We start from the raw sequence: 26,330 nt of genomic DNA on the forward strand, positions 1-26,330 counted from the left end.
TTAAAAAAAAGATGAGAAAAAAACTTTAAATATGATTATGTGCTAAAGGATAACAGAAAAAATAAAGGAAACCAGAAAATGAAAAATATATATATGTATTAATAAAATTATTTTTTTTAAAAACCCCTCAAAATGTAAAGTCCAGGACCAGATGGCTTCACAGATTAATTCTACCAATCATTTAAAGAGGACTGAATACTAATCTTGCTCAAACTCTTCTAAAAAATTGAACAGGAAGGAACACTACCAAACTTATTCTATGAAGCTAAAATTATTCTAATACTAAAAGCAAATAAAGATATTAAGAAAAACAGGAAATTACAGACCAATTTCTTTTCTTTTTTGACATTTTAAAAATTTAATCGCCTTTTTTTTAAAGATACATAGATCACAAAAAAATTTTACATTAAAAAATATGAGGTTCCCATATACCTCACACCCCACCCCACCCCGCTCCTCCCACATCAACAATCTCTTTCATCTTTGTGGCACATTCACTGCATTTGGTGAATACATTTTGGAGCACTGCTGCACAGCATGGATTATAGTTTACATTGTAGTTTACATTCTCCCCTGGTACATTCAGTGAGTTACGGCAAGATATATAATGTCCAGCATCTGTCTCTGCAACATCATTCAGGACAACTCCAATTTCTTCAATAAATATGGATGCAAAAATCCTCAACAAAATACTTTCTAACCAAATCCAAAAAGACATAAAAAATTTTATACATCATGATCAAGTAGGCTTTAATACCAAGTATACAAGAGTGGTTCAACATAAGAAAATCAATCAGTGTAATACACCACATTAATAAATTGAAGAAGAAAAACCACAAGATCATGTCAATTGATGCAGAAAAAGCATTTGACAAAATACAACATCCTTTCTTGATAAAAACACTCCAAAAGATAGGAATAGAAGAAACTTTCTCAATATGATAAAGGGCATATTTAAAAAACCCACTGCTAACTAACATGGTACTCAGTGGAAAAAGACTGAAAGCTTTCCCACTGAGATCGGGAATAAGACAAGAATGCCCACTCTCCTCACTGTTACTCAATATTGTGCCCAAAATTCTAGCTAGAGCAATGAGGCTAGAAAAAGAAATAAAAGGCATCCAAATAGGAAAGGAAGAAGTAAAACTTTTATTATTTGCTGATAATATGATCCTATACTTAGAAAATTTAAAAAAATCCACAACAAAACTATCAGAACTTATAGACAGTTTCAGTAATGTGGTGGGATACAAGATTAATATGCAAAAATCAAGAGTGTTCCTATATACTCCTAATAAACAATCTGGGAGGAAGTTTGTTTTGTTTTGTTTTTTAATTCCATTTCTAATAACTACTAAAAGAATCAAGTAACTAGGCAAGGACATAAAGGACCTGTATTCAGTAAACTATAAAACATTGCTAAAAGAAACCAATGAATAACCTAAATCAGTAGAAGACTATCTTTAAGATATCAAGTCTATCCAACTGATCCACAGATTAAACATATTCATGATAAAAATTCCAGTATCCTTCTTTGTAAAATTGGAAAAGCCAATTATCTAATTTATCTGGAAAAGTAAGGGTACCTCAATAGCCAAAAATATCTTAAAAAAAAAAAACACCAGGGGAGCAACACAGCTCAAGTGGTTGAGCAACTGCTTCCCATGTTTGAGGTCCTGGATCAATCCCCAATACCTCCTAAAAATAAACAAACAAGGAAACAACTGAGAAGACCAGCACTCACTGGGGACCAAATGTAGCTCAGTGGTTGAGCACCTGCTTCCCATGTATGAGGTCCTGGGTTCAATCCACAGTATCTCCTAAAAAAGAAAGGGAGGGAGGGAGGAAGGAAGATTGGCCAGTGGAATCAAATTAAAAAATTCAGAAACAGACCCTTGTATCTATGGTCAAGTGATTTTTGACAAGGCTGTCAAACCCACTCAGCTGGATAAGAATAGCCTATTCAACAAATGGTGCTGCAAAAACTGGATATCCATATCTAAAAGAAAGAGAATGCTGATCTCATACTTCATACAAAATTAATTCAAAATGGATCAAGGACCTACATATAAAAACTAGAACCATAAAACTCTTAGAAGAAAATGTAGGGAAACATCTTTAAGATCTTGGTGTTTTCTCGAGCCTTATACCCAAAGCATGAGCAACAAAAGAAAAAATAGATAAATGGGACTGCCACAAAATCAAATACTTTTGTTCTTCAAAAGACACTGTCAAAAAATAAAAAGGCAGCCTCCTCAATGGGAAAAAAAAATCTTAAGAAACCATATATCTGATAAGGGATTGAGCTCCATGTTATAAAAATGACAAAATGACAAGCTACCCTATTAAAAACAATAGGCAAAAGAACTAAAACATTTTTCTGAGGTGGAAATACAAAAGGGCAAAAGACATGAAAAGATGTTCAACGTCACTAGCTATTAGGGAAATGCAGATCAAAACTACAATGAAATATCATCTCACATGATACAGAATGACCACTATTAAAAGAACAGAAAACTACAAGTGTTGGAGAAGATGTGGAGAAACAGGAACACTCCTTCACTATTGCTCGGACTATAAAATGGTGCAACCTCTGTGGAAGATAATCTGGCAGTTCCTCAGAAAACTAAATATAGAACTGTCATATGACCTAGTAATCCTGCTACTAGGAATATATTCAGAAGAACTGATGGCAAGGATGCACGCTGATGTTTACAGAGGCATTATTCACAATTGCTAAAAGATGGAAACAACCTAAGTGTCTGTCAACCAACAAATGAATAAACAAGATGTGGTATAGTCATACGATGGAATATTATTCAGCTGTAAGAAAGAAATCAATTGGGGAAGCACATGACAACATGGAGGAACCTTGAGGATATTATGTTGAGTAAAAGAAGCAAGACACAAAAGGACAAATACTGTATGGTCTCACAGACATGAACTAAATACAATGAAAAGACTTACAGAGTTACACTATGAAGTATAGGTTGGTGGGAAATGGAACATGGGATGAGAAGATGAAGATGCTGGATGTATGAAGAATATTTAGTAAGGTCAAATATAAATATGTGGTAATGGTTGGACTTGATGGTAACACATTATACTGAATGTAACAAATTTGATTTATGGATGTGATCAAGCCTGAAAAGAGTAGTCAGTAGTAGAGGAAGTTTAATGTTAGTTAGAGGACAGCTGGAGGATAATATTGTGAATGTGTAACAATGATTTTGGAAGAAGATACAGACTGTGCTTAATATATATAGGGGAAGAACAGGATGTTGTACTACAGGGTGTTGAGAATGTGATGATACATGAGAAAAATATAACTAACATAATTAATGGACTATAGTTAATGTTTTTTTGTAGCAAAAGCAAACTTGGTACTATATTAATTACAAAGGTAAAAAGAATTTGGGGTTTGGATTTGTGAGATGAATACAATTAAGCACTTTTTTCTCCTCTTCATTTTACTTCATTAGTAAGGAGACTTTAACTATTTCATTTAACTAATCTGTGTCCATTTGTGTATCTTTCAGAACACTAGAGGAACAAGTAAGTTAGCAGTTGGAATGAAATAAAAGTGTCTAAAAAAGAACTTTTTAGGAGTAATGTTTCTGTAACTTGTTGAGCTGCCTTTTTCTGTTCTTTTATTTTTGTGAGTTTGAAATAAAGTTAATTAAATTTTTTTAAAAAATTCTCCAGATATGAGAATTATTCAGATGAAGAATAAAAAACTATATAATATATTTAAAGAAAAAGAAGTTTGAAAATGAACTTAAAATAGAGACTATAAAGTATGAACAGGCAGATTCAAAAGAAAATCAAATAGAACTTATAGAAATGAAAAGTATCATAACTGAAATTAAAAACTCAGTGGCTAAATAGCAGATTTACACAGTTGAAGAGAGAATTAGTAAACCAGCAGATAATTCTAGAAGACAAATTAAAAGTAATTACCTAGGAAGCAGAGAGAGAGAGAGAAAAAATATTAAAGAGATACACAGACATTGAAGATGGAGTGAAACACTAATCTGTGTCTATTTGGCATTCCATAAGGAGAAAGAGACTAAAATAGAAGCACTATGTGAAAAAACAATAGCTGAAGACTTTATGGATGAAATTAAAATAGGTTCCAAAACAGAGACTGAGAAAGTTTACTATCAAAAGAAACTCACAAATGAAATTCTAAAGAAGGGGTTCTTAACCTTTTTTGTTCCATGGACCCCTTTGCCAGTCAGGTGAAATGAATACTACTGTAATTTATTTATTGCATGCATTCGTAAGTGAAGGAAATGCTAGATTTCACTTAGAGGTCAGAGAAAATAAAGATAATAAGTTAATTGTTTTCAGTTCAAGCTCATGGACCTCCTGAAATCTTGGTTAAGAAACCCTGTTGTAAAGGATGTACATAGTCAGAAGTAATGTCATCTCACATGGAAAATTTGAGATGAAAAAAGGCATACTTAGTTTTGGTCATATTTTTTCCTTGCCTAAATCCAGAAACAAGTTTTGCGGTGCCATGTGTTTTTTCCATTGACCCAAACAACAACAAAATCCTTAATATGGAATTTGTCTACCCATCTGCAGGTCCTGATAGCAGAAATGAAAATGGTATACTGTTTTTCAAAGGGAAAATGTGAAGCAACAGTGAGACTTCTTGACCACTGAGAATCTGTAGGCACAAAAGCCATGAGGCCTTCCCCTCTCTGATCCAACCCCTGGTCCCAGGAAAGAAGGGAAAAAAGGAGCCATTGTTCAATGAGGTGGATTCAGTTCACATTTATACTCTCCTGGAAACCAAGGATTCCTTACAAAGACTGGATAAAGGATTATATAAAAACACAAATTTGTATGCCCTGGGAGGCTTCCTCAGGTTGTGCTGCCACCTCCATACCTTGGATAGGTGGTGAATTAAGTATCAGGAAAAATCCATCCCTTGCTGGCTTCCAAGCCCAGAGGCCTGACCCACCTGAGCCCATTAATAACTTGCTAGCAATATGACATCACATCATCAGGGAGATGTCAAAGCCAAATAATGAACTGTTTCTTCTTCAAATCCTACTTAAATATTGAATCACCATGGAATCATCTATTCCCCCTACGAGACTGATGAAAGATTCTATGTGGGGAGCATATCCTTAATTGCTTCATAGTTTGCTTTATAAGATTATGTAAAGTGATGATATTCTTTGAATGGCTATCAATAAAGATCATCAGTAGCAGATGTAGCAAAAACAAATAATTAATAATTAGACTAAAATCAATCTCTCTCTCTCTCTCATACACACACACACACACACATACACACACACACATACAAAGGCATTTAGTACCATCCGTTATCTCTGGGCAGTTAGATTAAGAGTGGGTTTGAGTTTCTTAAAATTTCAAGCACAAATTATTCATATAACCAGAAAAGGGAACATGCATTTAAATATAGTCATACTGACACACTGGGTACCCAGCATACTGGGCTTTCAATTTCAATGTTTCCACCTTTTTTCTAGTCACAGCCTCCTGGATCCTTAAAATTCTTAGTCCTCCTTCCCCTGCAGTTTTTTAACTTAAGGAAAATGAGGTTGGTGAAGGGCTTTGCTGAGCACAGTGAGCCCTGTGGGGGTCCTGAGAGCACCAGGGCAGCATAAATGCCTGAGGAAGGTCTAGAAAGAGTTAGTTGTGCAAACAAGTAAGATATGTAGGAATTTTGAGGACCGTGGGACACCAAAGAGGTCCCGTCTTCTTCCTCTATGGTTAGCTGTGTGAATACAGGATACACTTGGGGGTCCCAGATAGGAAAGAGGTAAAGATATATGGCTCTTACTTTCTAGGTAAGTGACAGAGCCAACTGTAGGTTCTGGCAACCTGAATCTTCCAAATTCATTGGCATCTTTCTTTTCCAGGTCATAAATGCCAAGCATGATGGATGCTTGCTGAAATAAGTATCTGTGTAAAAAGATGTACTGCTGGTTGGAAAGGGCTCTCCCTACTTCTCTTACAAGGAGATGGGACAGAGATGGATGGCAGTCAAACGACTAATACCAAAAGGAAGTACAACATCTGACCCAAGTTATAGAAGCCAAACAAGCTGAAACATGGGGTGAGGATGATCATGTATTAGCCAAAAACAGATGACAAAGTATTTTTTAACAACCATCCCATTTCCTTAGGGTTTTATTGCAGGATGCAGTCAGGCCCAAGGACTGAGCCTCATCCAGTCTGTAAAGATTGGGGATTGGCTATCAGAGGATATTGGATACCTATTAGAAAATCATGGGCATTCTGGTCATTGACAAGACAGAAGAAGTAAGACCAAGGTCTAAAACATGGGGGATGAGAGTACAGGGCTTGGGAAAATGGAAACGAGTGGGGGGGGTGAGGAAAGGGAAGGAGGAGGGAGTGTTAAGAACAGGCAAATCCTGATGTCTTTATCATTTTGTAGATTAGATCCAAGCAAGACAGAAAACAAACAAATACACACAATATTCTAACCACAGACTTACCATATCTGAGAGAGGTGGGAATTCAATACCAAGGAACTGGGTTTTTCAACAGACCAGAGAGCTAAGATGTCCAAATCAACACAATTCTCAAAATGATCACACCTCTCAAGGATATATACTTACTACAAAAATGTCAACGTTCAGTCATTAGGGCTGATAGTGTTTTTCATCCTCCTTAAGGTCAAGAAATCATTTGAGGGTGGATTTGATTTTTGCAAATAGGCTTAAGTCACTAGAAAATAAGTTGGTACAGTAAGATATGTGATCAGGCTACATCATCATGAAGGAATTAAGTCTGTTATTGCAGTTGTCAAAGTAAACTGCTCCAAAGGTATTTCCTTTCAAGGCGAAGTTTCTTGAAGGCAGGGAATCTTGTCTCGTATCTCAGTGACTAGCACAGGTCCTGGACTGTGGTAGGCCCTCCCCAAGTTAGTGCATGAGTGACTCAACATAGCAGAATAAACAAACAGCCTCCCAAAGTGACTACCTCACTTACTAAATACTTAAGCACCTTCTATATGCCAGGCCCTATAAGTTGGAGTGTCTCTTTACTTACTAGTCAAGTTTTTGCCTCAGTGTCACAAAACAAACCAGACTGAAGCTCATTCTTTACAATGGCTTTTGATTTTCAACTATTCCACGTCGTAGTTCCATTTCTAATGAGTTTAACCCACAACAGTGTCCCTACACTGTATCATGAAAGATGTCTAGAGATATTCCCTGAAAGTATTTTGTGATAAAAATTTGGGAACCACTACATATCAAATTTCCTTTCCTTGAGGAGTCACAATGACACCAGCATGTTACAGGCTCTTAGAAGTCCTGCAACAAAAGAAAAAAAAAGTTGTTTTACTCAGTGGTTCCCAATAAAACAAGTTCATTTACTGAGGCACTTATCATTAAAGTCCTCCATTTATTCATCTCAAGAAAGGGAATTGAATCTAGTTGTCTGCTAATTTCAGCCATATAATCCTGTTTCTGCTGGAAAGTCTATTAAATTCCACCAAACACCTAGGTTCTGCTGAACAGTTTGAGGAATGTTGAGTGCCTCGGACCAATAATTTAAGACTGTCCCATCACCAGAAAGCTTGTACTTTGCCCTTCCTAATCATCCACACACTTCTCATTTCACCTCACACTGCCGGACTCAGGTACTTTTAACTTCTCCCTTGTTTCTTCTCTATTCCCTTACTGGTCTGTTTGCTTGTGTGTCCCTAACATCAACAGGAATTCCCCTGAGGCAAAAGCCATGCCACGTTTCTTATTTCATGTCTCTAACACCAACCCCCCAGCACTGGGCTGCACTATGCTAGGTACAGGGGAGAGGCTCCAAAGAGGCTCTGGGTAGAACTACTTTAAGTATTAAATGAAAAAGTATCCGAGCATTATGGGGCAAAGATGATGGCTGGACAGAGGCTGCCCCTGACTGCCTCATTCCTCTAATACTTATTTTTATCCACCATTTATTGAGTTTTACTATGAATGTTTGTTAAATGTTTTTTACTTTCTTATTTTTAATTTTTAAAATACATACATTTTTAATTTTTAAAGATATTCAGAAAAAAAAAAAAGATACTCAGACTACATAAAATGCTACATACAAAAAAACAAGAGATTCCCACACGCTCCACTCCCCACACCTCCCACCTTTCCCCACACCAACAGCATCCCTTCATTAGTGTGGTACATTTATTGTAATTGATGAACACATTCTGGAGCATTTCCACACAGCATGGATTATAGTTCACATCATAATTCACACTCTCTCCTACTCTATTCTGCAGGTTATAGCAGGATATATAATGTCCTGTATCTGTCTTTGCAATATCATTCAAGACAATTCCAAGTCCTGAAAATGTCCCCATATTACACCTCTTTTTCCCCTCTCCCTGCCTGTCTCTGCATCAATGATATAATTTCTTCCATTGCTAGAATCACAATAAGACTACAGTAGAATACTAGTAAGTCCACTCAAGTCCATATTTTATTCCCCAATCCTAAGGATTCTGGGATGGTGATGCCCATTTCACCTCTAATTTAGAGGGGGCTTCTATCTCATATGGCTAATGGATGGGACTCTCCTGCTTGCAGTTAGACTCTCTCAGTTCCTTGGTGTAGTGGGTGAGTCCAATGAACTGGAAAGTAGGTATTGCAACTCCGCTGAGGCTCAAGGCCCAGCTGGCACATGGACAGCCCAGAAATTCAAGTCTCTTAGACATACACCTACCAACTCCACTACCAACTATAGGTTCAATAAAAGAGACATTCAAGGCATATGTATAGAAGTCACATCTCAGTCCAATTCTATCACACTCAGAAACACAAACTCCAAAATAGGGTCCACTGGCAAGGCACCAAACTCCGGAGCTATCTGCCATGACCATAGGACCTGGGTGTCTCCGGAGCCCTCAGGAGCCCCACCATTTGGAGTAGTATTTACTTAGACTATGAGATCCTGATGAGCCATGCATAAGCATTACCTCTCTGATGACCTCCCAATTCATTTTGAAGTCTCTTAGTCATATAAACTCATTTGTCTTTACCATTTCCGCCTCTCATTCAAGGTTATTTTTCCAGTTGCATAAATGTTTTAAATACAGTATCATTCCTCACAGCATCCCTGAGAGGTCGAGCTATTATAGTTCCCCAGGCTAGAAGATCAAGGGCCCAAGGTGGTGGGGGAAACAGAGTAAAGTCCAGACAGTCCTGGGGCCCTTAAGAGACAAGCAGGCAGCATCACATTTCTCAGGAAGAGACTCTGGGAAGAGTCCAGCAGGGCTACAGAGCTAGATGCACAGAGATCTGGAGAAGTTGTCTGGTTGCCAGACCCAAGCATGTTCCAGATGTTGCCTTTTCCTTTCAAGTTTGGCAGATGATTGGACTCTGCACCCAAGAGGAGAAACAGATGCCAGCTTCAAATTTCAGAACAAGATGCAAGGTCACCACCTCTTTCCCACACTGACTGCAGCCTTGAGTAGACCCTAAGGAAGAGCATTTGTATGGCCCCTGACCCCTGAGAACATGCCCTTAATGCCTTACCTGGATCAGGAGAGCATGAAACTGGACTCTGGCTGCTCCTGGACTGCATGGCTGCTGCCGGTTCATACACTCTTACACTGGTTTGTCCTCAGCTCTACTAACAAAGGCCAAGAGCTGGACATGCTCAGCCCTTACTAACATGGAAAATCCCTCAAGACAGTTTGCATGGGTGTGCCAGGAGCTCAGGACAGAAGGTGCCTTTGACACCAGACAGAAGAGTATGGTAGCATGGAATCTAGAGCTGCTGGGGTGATGTAGGCTTTGGGAGGAGTCAGGTGGCAGCTTAAAACAAACCAGAGGGTGCAGGCCTGATGCTACCAAGACATTCTGCAGGTGCCTGGTAAGGCCCAGTAGATTCTGATCAGCAGAAAGAATGACAACACATGAGTGGGCATTCCTAAAAGTGGACAATCCACAGTTACCTCTGCAGCCAGAAAAGAATTACTGGGAACTCACTTCTTCTCTTTCACTAGACTCAGTATTAATAGTTAACATTTGGGCATTTATATGTGCCAGGTAGATAAGCCCTTTACACTCAGTTTCCCATCAACCTCATAATAACCCTATGAGACAGAGATTGTTATTCCCATATTACAGATAACAAAACCGCAGTAGAGATGTAAGGGACCTGCCTAAGACCACAGTTAAGCTGCAGGTCTAACATCAAGGTCCACACATTTAACCATCCAGCTCTACTGCCTCTACCTGATTTGCATTAAACATAGTGGCTAACAGTGTAAGCCAGAAAACCACGGTCTTAAATTTCAGCCACACCTGTGGGTGTGAACCCACTGTAAGTAGGACCTTTTAAGAGGTTACTTCAGTTAAGCTATGTACCACGTCAATCAGGATGAGTCTTAATCCTATTACTGGAGTCTTTTATAAGCAGAATGGAATTCAGACAGAAAAGGAAAAAAGCCATAGAGGGAACAGCCAGAAGCTAAACATCAAGAGAAACAAGAAGAGAGTGGAGAGGCCAGGAAAGGCCACCATATGCATTGCCATGTGACAGAGAAGCCAAGAACCAAGGATCACCAGCAGCCAGCCACAGCACACCAGTCTTCAGGAAGAAAGTCTCGCCTGATGACACCTTGATTTGGACTTTCTTGGAGCCTCAAAACTGTGAGCTAATAAATTCCCAAAGTTTAAGCTGACCAATTATATGGTATCTACTTAAGCAGTCCAGGAAGATGAAGCACCCAGTTATTTCAAATGGGCCCCTATCACCATGTCTGAAACTGTACATGCCACATAGAAGAGTCTGGGCCAAACAGAGAAGAAAAATATTCCATTGTAGGACCCTTCAGGCGACAACTAGACAAGTACAGCATCTCTGGAGAACTGGTTAATAGGTTCTTAGTGATCATGTTCCTGAGCTTGGACTAGCCACCACTTGTAAAAGCCAACTTTGGGAGCCCCTTTGAAAGGTCACGCTATCCAGGAAAACAACCATTCACTGGATGCATCAGCCTGTGTCGATGCAGGGACATGTGTAAAGAAGACTGTGTAAAGTATACATGATGGGACATGGCAGGGCACATACACTGGTCACAGCCTTGCCTACACATGAAAGTTAAAAAATCCTGTCACTCAATGTGATAGCCAGATCCTGAGCCTCAACAGACTCCAGCACCTACAATCTGATTTATTGGACTTACCACACTCAGCTAAGATGGAGTTGAAGAAGGACAACCACCACACCATGGAGCCTAGAGTGATTACAACTGAAAATGGGAGGATTGCATCCAGCATCCAGGTGGAATCTGACCCTCCTCTTGACATAGAGGTGCAATGGACACAACCAATCCAATGTCCACATAGAAGAGGTGGCATTGGAATGGGAAAAGTGGACATAGTGGACGAAGGGTATGGGGAAAGGCAGGAAGAGATGAGAGGTGGAGGCGTCTTTGGGACATGGAGCTGCCCTGGATGGTACTTCAGAGGCAATCACCGGACATTGTAAATCCTCACAGGGCCCACTGGATGGAATGGAGGAGAGTATGGGCTATGATGTGAACCAATGTATATGAGGTGCAGAGGTGCCCAAAGATGTACTTACCAAATCCAATGGATGTGTCATGATGATGGGAACGAGTGTTGTTGGGGGGGGGAGAGGGAGGGTGGGGGGGTGGGGTTGAATGGGACCTCACATATATATTTTTAATGTAATATTATTACAAAGTCAATAAAAAATTAAAAAATTAAAAAAAAAAAATCCTGTCACTGAAAGAAAAACCATGGCTGTCACAGGAGGGAGGTGTGAGCCAACCAGAGGTAAAAATGAGGACCTAGTAAGAAAAAACATAGTTCTCCTTTGGCTTAACACTTTACAGTTTCAGACCATGTTCATACTTTACATCACTTAATCCACACAACCACCCAAAGGGCTCACAGGCTTATCCACATTTTAAAAACAGGACTCCTACCTACAGTTTAGAGACACAGGGTGATTTCTCCAAGGTCACACCACTGGTAAGCAGCAGAGCCAGTGTGTATATCCAAGACTCTGGACTACACTGTCTATGAGCTTTCCATTCTCTGACTCAGATCCTACATATTAGACTTAACAACTTTCTAAAGCCTGGAGGGAAGTGGAGTTGGCCCAGTGGTTAGGGCGTCTGTCTACCACATGGGAGGTCCATGGTTCAAACCCCGGACCTCCTTGACCAGTGTGGAGCTGGCCCATGTGCAGTACTGGTGCGCGCAAGGAGTGCCGTGCCACGCAGGGGTGTCCCCCGTGTAGGGGAGCCCCACGCGCAAGGAGTGCACCCCATAAGGAGAGCCGCCCAGCGCAAAAGAAGGTGCAGCCTGCCTAAGAATGGTGCCGCACACACGGAGAGTTGACACAGCAAGATGACACAACAAAAAGAAACACAGATTCCCGTACCACTGACAACAACAGAAGCAGACAAAAAGAATATGTAGCAAATGGACACAGAGAACAGACAACTTGGGTGCGGGGCAGGGGGGTGGGGAGAAAAATAAATAAAATAAATCTTAAAAAAAAAATAAAAATAAGGCCTGGAGTTTCTTCCAGCCCATACTATACCAGGGACCAGCAGGTTGACATCACAGGCAGTGGCCTCCAGCCCCCCCCCCGTTCCTGAGCTTGAAACTATGTGGCCCAGGGATCAGAGGGGATTCAGGGGCTTGCTGGGGAGTGATGGTCCTCAGGAGGGGAAAGGCTGCTAGGGTGGGTCTCTGCCAACTGTCAGTCCTTCCTGGCTCAGGGCCAGCTAGTCCACAAAGCCATCCCTCTGCCTGTATTGGCCCTGAGGAACATCCCCATCCTTGCTCCAAATCCCAATTACCTGGCTAGTTACTCCCTCTCATATGTTAGGTCTCATCCTCCAGAAGCATTTTCTGACACCCACTCACAGCACCCTCTGTTTCTCCCTTTGCAATCCTGTATCATCACTGATTTCTTACCTGTAATCTCTGGATAGGAAATTCTTAGTGTTGGGGACAGATCTTGTTCTAGGTTGTAGCCCCACTGGCATGCACATCATAGCCCTCATGAGCACCTGCTGGATGGACAGCACTTCCCTTGGACATTTGCCTTATCTTAGAGCAAACTGTCTTGTCACATCTCTGACCAGATCCTGAGATGCTTGAGATTGGTTCTCCAGCTCCTCCCTCTTTCTGTATTTTCCTCGAGCTCTGGGAAGGGGCTGGTACCTAGTAGGTGCATCAAGCAAAGGTGAGAGGATGGTAGAGCCCCTCTCTCAGCTTTTGGCAGGGCTGGTTGGCACCATCTCCTTTTCCAGGTCTCAGCTGATGTTTCCTCCTCAGAGAAGCCTTCCACCCAGCTAATCCCAAGCTCTTCTTTTGCCTGGTTATGCCCTCATCGGCATGTAACAGTCTAACAGCCAGGGATGAATGGCTGTCTTTCTCCCAGACTAGGCTGGGAGCTACACCGAGCAGAGACCTTTTCTGCCCTGATTACTCCTGTGCTCTTATACAGAACCTAGCACAGTGCCCAGCATGCAGCAAGTGCTCAGTTAGTGGTAAAAATGAATGAAAAGGGGGTTTCATGAAACAAAAACAAAATGCAGAGCAGAAAGCGGGCTTGGACCATATTTTCTTCTCGCTCAGGGACCAAAACCAAAGTTCTGAGTGGGTGATGATCCAGAACGTCCATTCACCCTGAGTTCCACATCACCCGCCCAATGGGCTTAAGCTAGTCAGCTACTGAGAGCACTCAGTGGTGCAAGCAGCACTATTCTGAGTGGAGTGGAGTAGCATTTTCACTGGACATGATTCTGGAGCTTAGTTCCCATCCCATCAGGAAACAGGACATGAGGGACCATGGCACTGACTGAGCTCAGTACTGACCACTCAGGCCAGACACTGTGTTGGGGACAGGCAGTGGACAAGGGTCGCACCAGTGATTCAGTGCTGCATGAAAGCAGAGGAAATGGCTCAGATTCAGCTATCTCTCTGCTAGAAGGACTTCAGACAACTTTAAAAATATATGTTATTCTTTAACACACAGGAGTTGACATAGCTGACTCCCCAGTAAGGATTTGTTTTGAGCTACTTTCCGGCTATAGTGACCCTGAGCATTCCCACTCCCCTTTGTGATGACTACCATATACCACTGACAACTGGAGGGGCAGTTTGAGATTATTTTATGAATCCCCAAAAGAGGAAGATTATGTTTGTAAACTAATCTGTTCCTCTGAATATGATACCCTTTGATTGTATTAAATTCAGTTAGGGGCCTCTGATTAGGTTTACTTGATAAAATCCATTTAGGGCTTTTGATTGGGCTATGTCAGTAAGGTATAACTCAGGTGGAGTTGCCACCCCCTCTGTGGGATGATATAAATGGACACTCACTCAAGATACACAGGAAGAGAAGAACTTTGTCATTTTGATCCTGCCATGTGACAGAAAGGAGAAGGCTCAAACGGCTAAGGCCCCAGGGAAAGATGAGCCATTTGCCTGATAGCTTAGCTGACCTTGGGAAAAGAGCCAAGACTAATAGAGAAAGCCTGGAAAGAAACGAGCCCTATGCAAGGAGAGAGAGGAAGCCCTGAGAGACAAGCCCTATGCCAGCCTGCAGCTGAGAGAGAAGTCCAGAGAGGAAAGATCAGCAACCATCTTGCTTCGACACACGGCACTGATTTTGGTGAGGAAGCAACCTTGAGTTTGAACTCTTTAGGGCCTTGCAACTGTAAGCTTTTACCCCAAATAAATACCCTTTATAAAAGCTAACAGATTTTTGGTACTTCGCATCAGCACCCCTTTGGCCGACTAATACAACTGGTGAGAGGGACAATGTGTGTGAGTGAAAACAGAGTCAATGTCTCAGGCCCCCACAAGCACTGACCCTCTGACTTCAACCTCATGAGCACTGTGCTCAGATTCAGAACTAGTCAGGCACAGACACTGCCTGAGATATGATGGAGCAATGGGAAGTGCTCCTGTGCCCCCACCATCATAAAAAGAGGAGGCTGGCTGGAAGAAATTAAATTTATGCTGTACTTGGCCTAATGCTAGTGTCTGTGAACCCCCCAGGAACAGGGGCATTGTGGTGTTCAGGAACCAGGAAACACAGGCTGGCTGGATTTGCAAAGCTCATCAGCTTTCCCATTATATTCAAACGAAGCCCTTTTGGCTCTCATAGCAGTGTGGAGATGGTCAAGCAGGGACTGACTCCATTTGCTCTGTAAGGAAACTGGGACCCAGAGAGATTAAGTGACTCACTCAAAGTCCCACAGCATGTGAACTGCCAGAGAGAACTAGAATATATTCTGCTTCCTCTCTAGTGATTTTTCCCTAGTCTCCCTGGATGACTAAATACCATTTGTGGCTTTCCTGGGTGTGTCATCCAAATTCTGGTCTCCTATTTCCTCATCTATAATGTAAGAAGAGTAATACCCAGCTACAGGTTGTCCATTGTGGTGTGTACCCACTATCAGACATGCCACCCCATATGCAAGTCTGCCAAGCAGAAGGTCCAAAGTTCCAAAACACCTGTGATGGTTAGGCTAATGTGTCAACTGAGTAAGGTAATGGGGCCCAGGTGTGTGGTCAAACAAGCATGAGTTAATTATAATACAGGGACATTTCATAGACTTTAATCATCAATGAGTTGATTGCATAGATGCCTGATTACATCTATAATCAACTGAAGAGACTGCTGTCAGCAATGAGCTATGTCTTATCCAATCAGTTGAAGGTCTTAAAAGGGGAAGTGATTTCAGCATTCAGAGAAAGAATCCCTAGCTCCACTTTGGAAAGCCAGTGTCTCTCTGGGAACTCATCAAGGACCTTCATCAGAGCTTCTCTTTGTAGCCTGCCCTGTGGAATTTGGCCTTGTGCATGCCCACGGTCATGTGAGAGAATTTTATAAAATCTCATACTATTTACTGATATCGCCTATTGGTTCTGTTTCCCTAGAGAACACTGACTAATATAATGCCTCATAATGGTAACACACCAACTACTTCCCGTGACTAGACACTTTAAATAAAAACTTTACATGCCCCATAACTGTGTCCACTATAGGGGAATCCTTGGCCCTGCCCTACTGAGAAACCTGAGAGACGAGTCTACCCAGCTTTTATGCTGTCTGACTGTACAACATCAGATGAGGTAACTTATTTTGCTGGGTCTCCCTTTTCTGGCTTTAGAAGAAGTAGCTGCAAGGGTGCTGCCTACAGACCTACCCTGATCATGCATCAAGCAGTAAGTGGTAAAAGGACTAAAATAGGAAAGCAGTATCTGGGCCCTTCTCAATCCCTTACTGGTTGTATGTGAACTCCAGGCAAGTCTTTTTGATGCTTTGCAGTCTGGTATTCCTGCCCAGCTGGCCTCTGCAGCAGTTTGGCATTGTTTATGAATTCCAAAAATAGACATTGGATTATGTTTGTAAATGGTCTGTTCCTCTGGGCATGTTTCCCTTTGATTGTATTAAGTTCAGAGGTTTCACTTTTACTTGATTAAATTAAAATTAGGGCTTTGATTTGGCCATGTCAATAGGATGTTGAGAGAAAACAACACAGCAGAGGACAGTTTTTAGTATCTGATGCTAGAGCCCTGGGAAGTAAACACACAGAGTAGCAGACATATGAGGAAGGAGAGAAGGCTCCATTATACGTGGCAGAAGCCCCAGGAAGAGAGATGAGCCTAAAAGTTTAAGCTGACCTTGTGAAGAGAGCAAAGCAACTGAGCCTGGACCCGGGAGAGAGGCAAGCCTTATGCTAACCTACAGCTGAGAACGGAAGGAGTTAGGACCATAGAGCCTTAGGAGGAAGAGGCAGGCAGCTGAACCTGCACAGTTGCACAGACCAGCAGCCATCTTGTTCCAACACCGGGAACAGACTTTGGTGAGGGAAGTAACTTACACTTTATGGCCTTGTGACTATTAAGCTTCTACTCCAAATAAATACCCTTATAAACACCAAAAGACTTCTGGTACTTTGCATCAGCACCCCTTTGGCTGACTAATACAAACTCCCAGGATTGCTATGAAGCCACAAACATGATCAGATCCGTGAAAAGTTTCAAGGACTCCTTGGAGAGATGGCAAATTCCAGGACTGGGGCAGGGAAAGTCCAGAGTGAGAATGGAGCATCTTATTGTGTCAGAAAGCAAGGAAATGCACAGAAACTGACAGTGATATGCAAAAGGACATAAGGACCCGCTTGAAGAGACTCCCATTGGACAAATTAGAGACAATTTATGCATCAAAATGAGTATTGACATGAACAGATTATAATCCACTAAATAAAGAAGTCCATGGAAAGATAGGAACACTTATCCACTGTCAATGGGAATGTAGAATGATACAGCCACTGTGGAGGACTGTTTGGCAGTTCCTAAAGAAGTTGAATATAGACTTGCTATGGTACCCAGCAATATCATTGTTAGGTATATACCAAGAAGAACTGAGAGCAGTGACACGAATAGATATCTGCACACCAATATTCACAGCAACATTATTCATAATAGCCAAAGGCTGGAAACAACCCAGATGTCCATCAACTCATGAATGGATAAACAAATTGTGGAGTATACACACAATGGAATATCATGCAGTGTTAAGAAGAAATGAAGTTGTGAAACATATGACAACATGGATGAACCTGGAGGACATTATGTTGAGTGAAGCAAGCCAAGCACAAAAGGACAAATACTGTATGATTGCCCTACTATGAACTATAGTATGTGAAATATAAATATATTATGTGAAATATGAAAACAGAATTGCATATATAAGACCATTTTTCTTTGAAGCCGAACAAATATAATACTATAAAATATTATCAGACAAAAAAAACATACTAAGTAAAGGAGACCAGACACAGAGTACTACATATTGTATGATTCCATTTATATGAAATGTAAATATAAATCAATTTATAAAGATGAAATGAGATTAGTGGTTATGCAGATCTGAGGAAGGAATGCTAAGGGTGTGTAGTCTTTCTTTTTGGAGTAATGAAATTTTTCTAAAATTTTTGAGTTGATGAATGTACAACATTGTAATTATACTAAAAGCCATTGATTACACAGTTTGGATCAAATAGCTGAAAACAGCAGCTATGTACAGTGGGGAAGTATACAGAGATTGAGAGGTGAAATTTTCTTGTTTGCTTGTTTTTTATTATTATCGAAAAAATGAAAAGGCTCTAATAATGGTTGAAGTGATGAATGCATAACTATGTGATTATACTAAATACCACTGATTGTACACTTTGGATGAACTGTACGTTTTATTAAAATGTATCAAGTCCATGAGCCAGCATTATATTAAAAAATAAACAGAAAGGAAAGACGAAAGCTCTTCTTTAGAGAAGAACACCAAATATTAAATATAGAGGGAATGACAGAAACAGAAAAAAATCACTATTTTATAACCGCCATATTAGTAATAGATTCAGGTAGGATCATCATTGGATGCTACAAGCCATTAGGTGAAAGACTACTGTGATACAGGGTAGACAGAAATCCTGAAGACACCACCTTAATCAAATGACCAAACTGAACTCCCCAATGACAGGACAAACTAATGTCATATCATGTGCCTCTTGATGTGATGCACAGAGAAGGACTCAACATCACCTATGCAATTCTCCTGCTGAAAATGATTAAGTTGAATCTCCTCATGAGACCAACTCAGACTGAAGAATATTGTATAAAACAACAGGCCTGGAGTGGCAGTTTGAGATTATTTTATGAATCCCAAAAGGACAAAGATTCTACTTATAAACTAATCTCTTCTGGATGTGATACCCTTTGACTGTATTAAATTCAGGTGAGGGGTCTTTGATTAGATTACTTGATAAGATACTGTAGGACTTTTTATTGACTACATCAGTAAAGAATGACTCAGGATGAGCCCCAACCCCCTCGCTGGGTCTGATATAAACAGACACTGAGAGAGAGGAAAAGGGAACAGCCATGTGAGAGAAAAGAACTCCAGTTTTGTCCACAGCTGAGCGGCAAGGATAGAAGCCCTAAGAGACAAGACCTATGCCAGCAGAGAGAGGACTACAGGATTGCTTAAGCACAAACCCAAGAGGCTGGGCCCACGGAGCAGCTCAAGAGGCAACGGTGAGCCCTGAGGGGAAGGCTGAGACCTCCGCAGAGATGGGCAGCTGTTTTGCTTAGCCACATGCCTAGACAACAGAATCAACAGTAGCTGACTTTTGTGAGAAAGCACCTCTTATAGTGCTTCAGTTTGGACTTTTCATGCCCTTGGGACTGTAAGCTTTTACCCCAAATAAATCCCCATTATAAAAGCCAACAGATTTCTGGTACATTGCATTGGCACCCCCTTGGCAAACTAAAACACCCAGACTCTTCAAAGTGTCAATGGCATGAAAGATTAAAAGGAAAAAAAAAAGCTGGGGAATTATTCTAGATTAACTAAAAGTAAGGAAAACTGACAACCAAATGCAACATGTCACGCTGGCATGTATTCTAAATCAGGAAACAAAAACATTACAAAGGACATTATTGGGACTATTGGAGAAATTTCAACACAAGCTACAAAAAATATACATACACACACACAAACTCACATACTCATACACTCCAAGGCAGGGTGTGGAGATGGGGAAATGGGGTGAGAGCATAAAGCAAATATGGCAAAATGCTGGAGAATCTAGGTCAAAGATAAGTGAGTGTTCATCACACTCTTCTTGTAACTTCTGTAGGTTTAAAAACTGCCTCAAAATAAAATGTTGGGGGAAACAAAAAAGGTCAGCTCAGTCCTTGGGGAGCTAGGAGAACCTAGCAATCTAAAGCAGTGTCCATGGGTTGACTGGGGAACACTCACCTGTCAGATATTCCAGGACAGCAGCCATGTACACAGGTGCCCCCACTCCGATCCTGTACTTGGGGTGACCTTTCTTAATATACCGCAGCATCCGTCCCACAGGGAAGATGACTCCCGCCTTGGCGGACCGTGAGGTTTTGGTGGACTTCTTCTTTCCACCCCGGCTCGACATGGCAGTGGCCCCGGAGCTGAATCAGCAAGCACTCTGTGAAAGCAAGAGGATGGCCCGTCAAGATCTGCCCTTTTCCAACCACTCCAGCCCCTCAGAAGGCACAGGTGCTGCCTGCAGATGCCACTGCCCTGCAGCCGCCACTGCCCTGCAGCCGCCAAGCTGGCCAAGCCCAGCTAATATGTGCCACTGGAGTGCTTTGGCCCCTGAAAAGAGAATGGCTCAGCTTTACACATTTAAACCATGACATCAATTTTATCAGCTACTTCCATTTAAACATTTCACTGAAAATGACTGCTCTTACGTGCCTTGCCTTTACGCCACAAAATGTAAAAGAAAATGGGATTTCTTGGCTACATTCTATACACCTGTTTAATAATTGCATTTTCATACACTTGATATCAGGGCTGATAAATTTGCCAAAGGCTTCATAAAAGAAAACAATGTCACTTGCTCTAAGAATGAAGATCCAAAGCCAGATACCTATGTTCTTTGACAAAAATGACATGTCTACCTTACAATCCTTTATCTGTGAGAGGCAAGAACAGCTTACAAGAGCTCAGTGGATGGCCTTGTTGGAATAAGAGGCCCTCTGAACATTTCAAGTCAGCTGAGCAGGCCTGTCTTTAGAGAAGAGGGTCTTTCTCCTTCCCTGGCTCCTCGCCTAGTCTCCATCTAAACAGCCATCCAGTCCTGTAGCTGTCCCCTCCCCAACTGTTCTTGAGCTCTTCCCCTGCTCTGCACCTCCACTGCGACTGGGTCCAAGCCATCATGATGTTAACCAAATGATCACAAAAATCTTCTGGAAAGGTCTCACCACCACTAGCCCCACCCTCCTTTAATCCACCTTCCACTCCATGGGTAGGGCATCTTTGTACTTACAGACCCAAATATGCCAAGGCTTTGTCCCAAAAGCTTTCTGTAGCTCCCTGAGATCCCCAAGATAAAGTCAGGCTCCCATGGCTGCTATGCAATGGCTCTCAAAATCCAGGCCTGACCTAACTTTTCCAACTTTGCCTGTGCCACTAAGGGATAGAAAACCACACAAGGGTCCTCCCAAATATCCTCCTTCATTTTGCCTTGCCTTTGCAATGGCAGTTCCCTTTTGACCAGACCTCACACAGATATTCTGCCCTCTGCCAAACCTTCCCTGAGTGCTCAGATCAGCTGCTCCATCCTCTGGGCTGCCTTGGGCTTCATGCCACAATGGTGAAGTCTCTCCCATCAGAGAAACAAGCTAGATGAGGGCTGCCTCTGATTGTATTCCTAGTATAGCACCACATAGTGAGGTCCCTAAGACATGCCCCAAAGCATTCAAATCATTCATGCATTTGCTTCAGGAACTATCTTGGAGAATGGAGATAGCTGTGCACAAGATAGATGTATTTCTCACAGAGCTAGTGGGGGAGATAGACAACAAAAAACCACAAAATTTCCATTATAATCATAATGAGAGCTTCAGAGAGAAAGTGCACGGTGCTGAGAAAGGGGATATGAAGGTACCTCAGCCTGATCCGGGGGCACCAGGGAATTCTTCCCTAAAACACACTATTGAACTGAGTGGGGAGACCTCCCGTGTGCCTGGACACCTCCAGCTCTAACATGACAGCTCCATGCTTCTACAACTGAGGAGGCCACAGAAGAAGGAATCCTTGTTACTCTAATGCCCAACACTATTCTGGGACATTCTCAGAACATGCCTTGGTCAACATCTAACATTGCTGTGACTCCAAGAATATCTCAAAGTCTGTCCCAAATAGCAGTGGCTGCAACAGCAGAGAAGTCCTGGGTGCTCCGAGGCAGCAGTGCTGACAGGTCCAACAGAGCTCAGGTGGCTCTAACACTGGTTCTGGAGAAATACTGGTGGGGCAGCAAAGGCCTCTGTAATGAGAACCTCCATCTCACCCTTATCAAGAGGGCACAAAGCTATAATTGCTCAGGGTGCTAGAGAGTCCCAAAAGGGTCTGAGATTTCTGAAACAATTAGATGGCTCCACTTCTTGCTGTAATGAGCACCATTTTAAAACAGTCCCTGCGAACAAGTGCCCAAGCTCACTCTCAGCAGGAACTGGTGTGTGTGCAAGTGTGTGCATGTGTGTGCAGGCCTGTGTTTGCAACGACAGCTCTCAGTGGGATTCCTAGTACCATTTCACTATCTACTGAATGGCTTTACCACAAACGTGTTCCAAAGACAAAGACACAAGAATATTTTCACTCTTTCAGCAGGGGACGTCTGTGGGCAGTGGTTAATGCAGCTCAGCCCCTTTCTTATTGGAGCACACACCTCAGCTCTGTCCCCCCAGCAGACCTAGCTGGGTATGTTTAGGGCTGCCTCTGTGGTTATCAGACAATGTTCTCCTTGAGAGAGGAGCCAATAGCATGCAGAAACCAGGCAGGTTCCAATTACACTTAAAAGTGAGACTCCTATGTCTCCCTGCTCTGACTCTGGCCAAGAGTCTTCTATCAATATGCTGGAGGGCCCCAGGTTTCCATCCGAGTGCACACCTTGCCATTGAGCCCCAGAATGCTGTTCTCACTGCCCCTGGCCAGGACCCACTTCTAAGTTCCTGGGTACCCTGAACTCCTCTGGGTTTCATGGCTCCCATCAGTGGCAACATCATGCACCAAGCAGCTACCCACTTCACCACCCACTCCTGCAGTATCTGGTCATTAGGCAAGCTCTGTTGAACCCACCTCCAGAATATCTCAAGCCTCTTTGCTTTCCTTCACCCTCCCTGCCTTGGGTCGACCCTCCTTGCCTCTCACCTTATTCTCCCCAACACCAGTCTTTCTCCACAGACACCAGAGGCATCTGTGTCTAGAATTCTTTGGTGGTTCTCTGTCACCCTGAGCTCCTCAGTCAGCCACAAACAGTATCTTTCAGCTACTTCCGCAGCAGAGCTTCCTGCCTCCCCTGCCGGGGCTCAGATATCCCAGGCAACCCCTGAGTTCCTGAGCCTGTCATGCTGTGTCAGCGATGTCTTTGTATAAGCTGTTTCTCCTGCCTAGAATGCCCTTTGTCTTCTTGCCAACCTGCTAAGCAAATGCTCAGACGTCCCCTCTGCATGGAGGCTTCTTGAGCTTGACCATGCACTTGGACTGCTCCCTAGTCCACGTTCCCATAGCATATATCCTGCCACACCCCTGTGTGCCTGCCTCCCCAAATCGACTCAACTGCAAGCTACTTGAGCCAGGCATTGCATTCAACCCATCCCTAGGATCCTGAGTACCTGAGTCCCGGGAAAATCGCAAACATTAAGGATCCTCAAGTGCCATACTACTGGTAGAAGCATACCTTCACTTCTCATTTTGAGTCAGGTTCCTCTCCAATAAAGCAGCCCCCAAGTTTTTCTCCCACCACGGATGTTATTTTGCAGAGATTCAGTTCGTTACCACTCTCCATGTTCATTTGGCACTTCCAACTATAGATCCCCAAACTATAGGGAGAGCTATGAAAGAATTCTGACTATGCCATGCAGGCCCATGCATCCCAAAATGTGTGGTGATTTTTTTAAACAGCACTTTGGAAAATCACTTTATTGGGCACTGTGCAGTCTCCAGATAAACTCATAAGTGTGCCTGAACCATCCTTCTCTTCAGAGGCCTACGGACGGGTGGACAGCTATGGTCAAGTATCAGTGTTGGAGAGAGAATAGCTCTGAGGAAAGTGGCTGCTGAGCATCAAGGCTAATAATTAGAGTTCCAAAGCCAGACCGACCTGACACTGTCACTTACTGGCTACGTGACTTTTGGCAAGTTATTTAACCCCTCTGAGTCTATTTTCTCATCTGTCAAGTGGAGATGATGATCGATAAAATGACCTCAAACGGTTGGTGGGAGATTGAAGAGAAGAACACATGTAAGGAACCCGACATTCCCTTACAGAATGAGTGGTCAGTAAAGTTAACAACAATGACAATGTGTGTAAGGTTGTAAAGGGCCACCTTCCTGCAAAACTGATCTTGGGCACTTGTATTAGGGAAGGGAACACTAGCTGCTATAACAGATAAGCCCCTGAAGCACTCATGAAAAGCCCAAAACCAGGTTATGGTGTGAGATGCTGAGCACCTACTTCCCACATGGGAGATTCCAGGCTCAGTCCCTGGTGCCTCCTAAAAACAAAAACAAACAACAACAAACAAATGAAAAAAACAACTCAGGGAAGACAATGCAGCTCAGTGGTTGAGCACAGGCTTCCCACATACGAGGTCCCAGGTTCAACTCCCAGCCCCAATACCTAAAAAAAAAAAGGAAGGAAGAAAGAAAAGTCTAAAACCAGTTCCTAGGATTGGCTGGTGCTGCTTCTTCTCTGATAATTTCAGATCCAGACTCCTGCCATCTTGCAACTCTGACATCTTCAGTGCATGATTTCCAGGGTTGCCATGGAGAATAACACATGGGAGGTTTTCATGAGCCAGGCCTGGAAGTGGGCACATCACCTCTGACCACGATCTATTAACTATAAGTTTCACACACACGGCCACATCTCATTACAAAAGAGGTTGGGAAATGTACCCTAGCTATTTGCTTGAAGGGAAAAAAAAAAAAAAAAAAAGAGGAAACAACCAAACTCTGTCACATGACTTAAATCAACTTGAAAACTGACCCCAAAACCAGGGTCTGAGTACAACTAGCCAAATCTGCTGGACCCTGTTTGCCCCTTGTTCTGCATCCAGCCCAATCTGAGAGGAGAGTACTAACTCATAGAAAATGTGCCTTCTTAACTACTCAGCTACTCTTCAGGACACCAAGTTGCTCACAGGAGAAACAACTATACTATCTGGTTAAAACTGACAAAGATGTGTCATTCCTTCTTGGGCTAACTGTCCATGAGGGCACCCCTTTCAGTAAACCAGGAGCCCTCACCCTTGTTGAGGGCCCCACATGCTCTGAAGACAGTAAACAGGCTTTGGGTAACCCTGGAATCCACTTATCATTGTACATTAGCTTGGCTGCTCTTTCGGCTGTTACTGGATCAGGAAGTGAAGGTTCTGTAGTTGTTTCTGAAGGGATCGCTGTGGTTTTTATCTCTGCAACTCCTCCAACTATAAATCAGTCACAATAAACATGAACCTTGTTTGCAGAACTTCAAAGCTTACTCCAAAAGTACACTATCAGAGAGGGACTGTACACAGAGGGAAGCTAGGGTTGAGTGTGAAACAGGTCTCTGATCACAGGCTCCTCAACATCCAAGATGTGACCAGAACAACATGATCTGTCTTCATAGCATGGGACTAATTAGAAAGCTGGATTGAGGATCCCACGAATTAAGATGGAAATGAAAGTGACTAGCCCTCTCCCAACAGGAATGAGGAAGGGTAAAGGCCATGGAGGTCCTCCTACTCCACCCCAACAGGGACCCTAACTGTTCCTGCATTCCACCTTAGCACATGCCCCTTGCTCAGTCTGGAATGCCCTCTCCAGGCCACTCTTTCAACTAATCATACCTAAGGACCCCAGCACCTGTGGTAATGTAAACCCATGGAGGAGGGCCCTCCTCTGTATTCCTGCTATAGCTGTGCCTTGTGACTCTCAGCCACAGTTTAGTTCAGGGCAGTTCCATGCCTGGACTCCAGGATTGCATACAAGGCCCCACTCTCCTCCAGCCCAGCTATCCCTACTTCCAGGAACCAGGGCTCTATCAGGCTGAATTGCTCACAGTTCCCTGAAGGGACCTGTCTATTGTGGGCCCTGGACCCCACCAAAAATCTCTTATAGTCTCCCTCAGCCTTCCCCTATACTTTAATATGTTTAATCACTTTTCTCAGTTTTATGTATTCTGCAAATGCAGTTTCCAGCTCTTCCTTCCAAACCTGACTGCCACACTAGCTTTAATTTATATATAAATTCTAAAGTCTTAGCACCTGTTGTATTCTGTCATCTGTCTGTTTATGTCTCTGTCTTGAAGGGACCAACGAGTTTGCTCTGCTCACCACTGTCTCTCCAAGCACCCACCACCCTGCCTGGTGCCTGGGAGGTCCTCAAATGCTGGCTGGATTGTGGTTGATTAACAGGCATTTACAGTGGATGGGGTTCCCTTGACAAAGAGGAAGGCAATGTTTCCGAAGGCCACAAGACTCATAGTGTGGCAAGTGTAATGCCCAATTAGGGACCTCCTCGGGGGTTGTTCATGTACATGTGGCGAAGTCCCTGTGGGAGCCCGGGCCTCCAAAATTCAGAGAGCTTGTGGAGCCATGCTGGGGATTCCCGGGAAGGGAACATCCCTAATGCCCTAATAACTGGGGCATGAATCACTCAGAGGTATTGACTCCATAACAATCCAATGGTTCCAGCGATCTTTCCCCTTGCCACAAGACCTCTTCAGA

At 42.7% G+C, this 26,330-nt stretch overlaps 1 protein-coding gene across 4 annotated transcripts in view; it reads right to left on the reverse strand.

Moving 5' to 3' along the window:
* Positions 1-26,330, reverse strand: part of MACROH2A1 (macroH2A.1 histone) — an 82,657-nt gene that overhangs the window by 51,768 nt on the left and 4,559 nt on the right. For all 4 annotated transcript variants that reach the window (XM_058279087.2, XM_058279094.1, XM_058279089.2 and 1 more), the window contains exon 2: positions 19,837-20,041. In XM_058279087.2, coding sequence (XP_058135070.1) covers positions 19,837-20,008 — 172 coding nt within the window. In that variant the 5' untranslated portion in view covers positions 20,009-20,041. The remainder of the gene's footprint in view (positions 1-19,836; positions 20,042-26,330) is intronic.

This window comes from Dasypus novemcinctus, chromosome 2, assembly GCF_030445035.2.
Source record: "Dasypus novemcinctus isolate mDasNov1 chromosome 2, mDasNov1.1.hap2, whole genome shotgun sequence".
Classification (NCBI taxonomy): domain Eukaryota; kingdom Metazoa; phylum Chordata; class Mammalia; order Cingulata; family Dasypodidae; genus Dasypus; species Dasypus novemcinctus.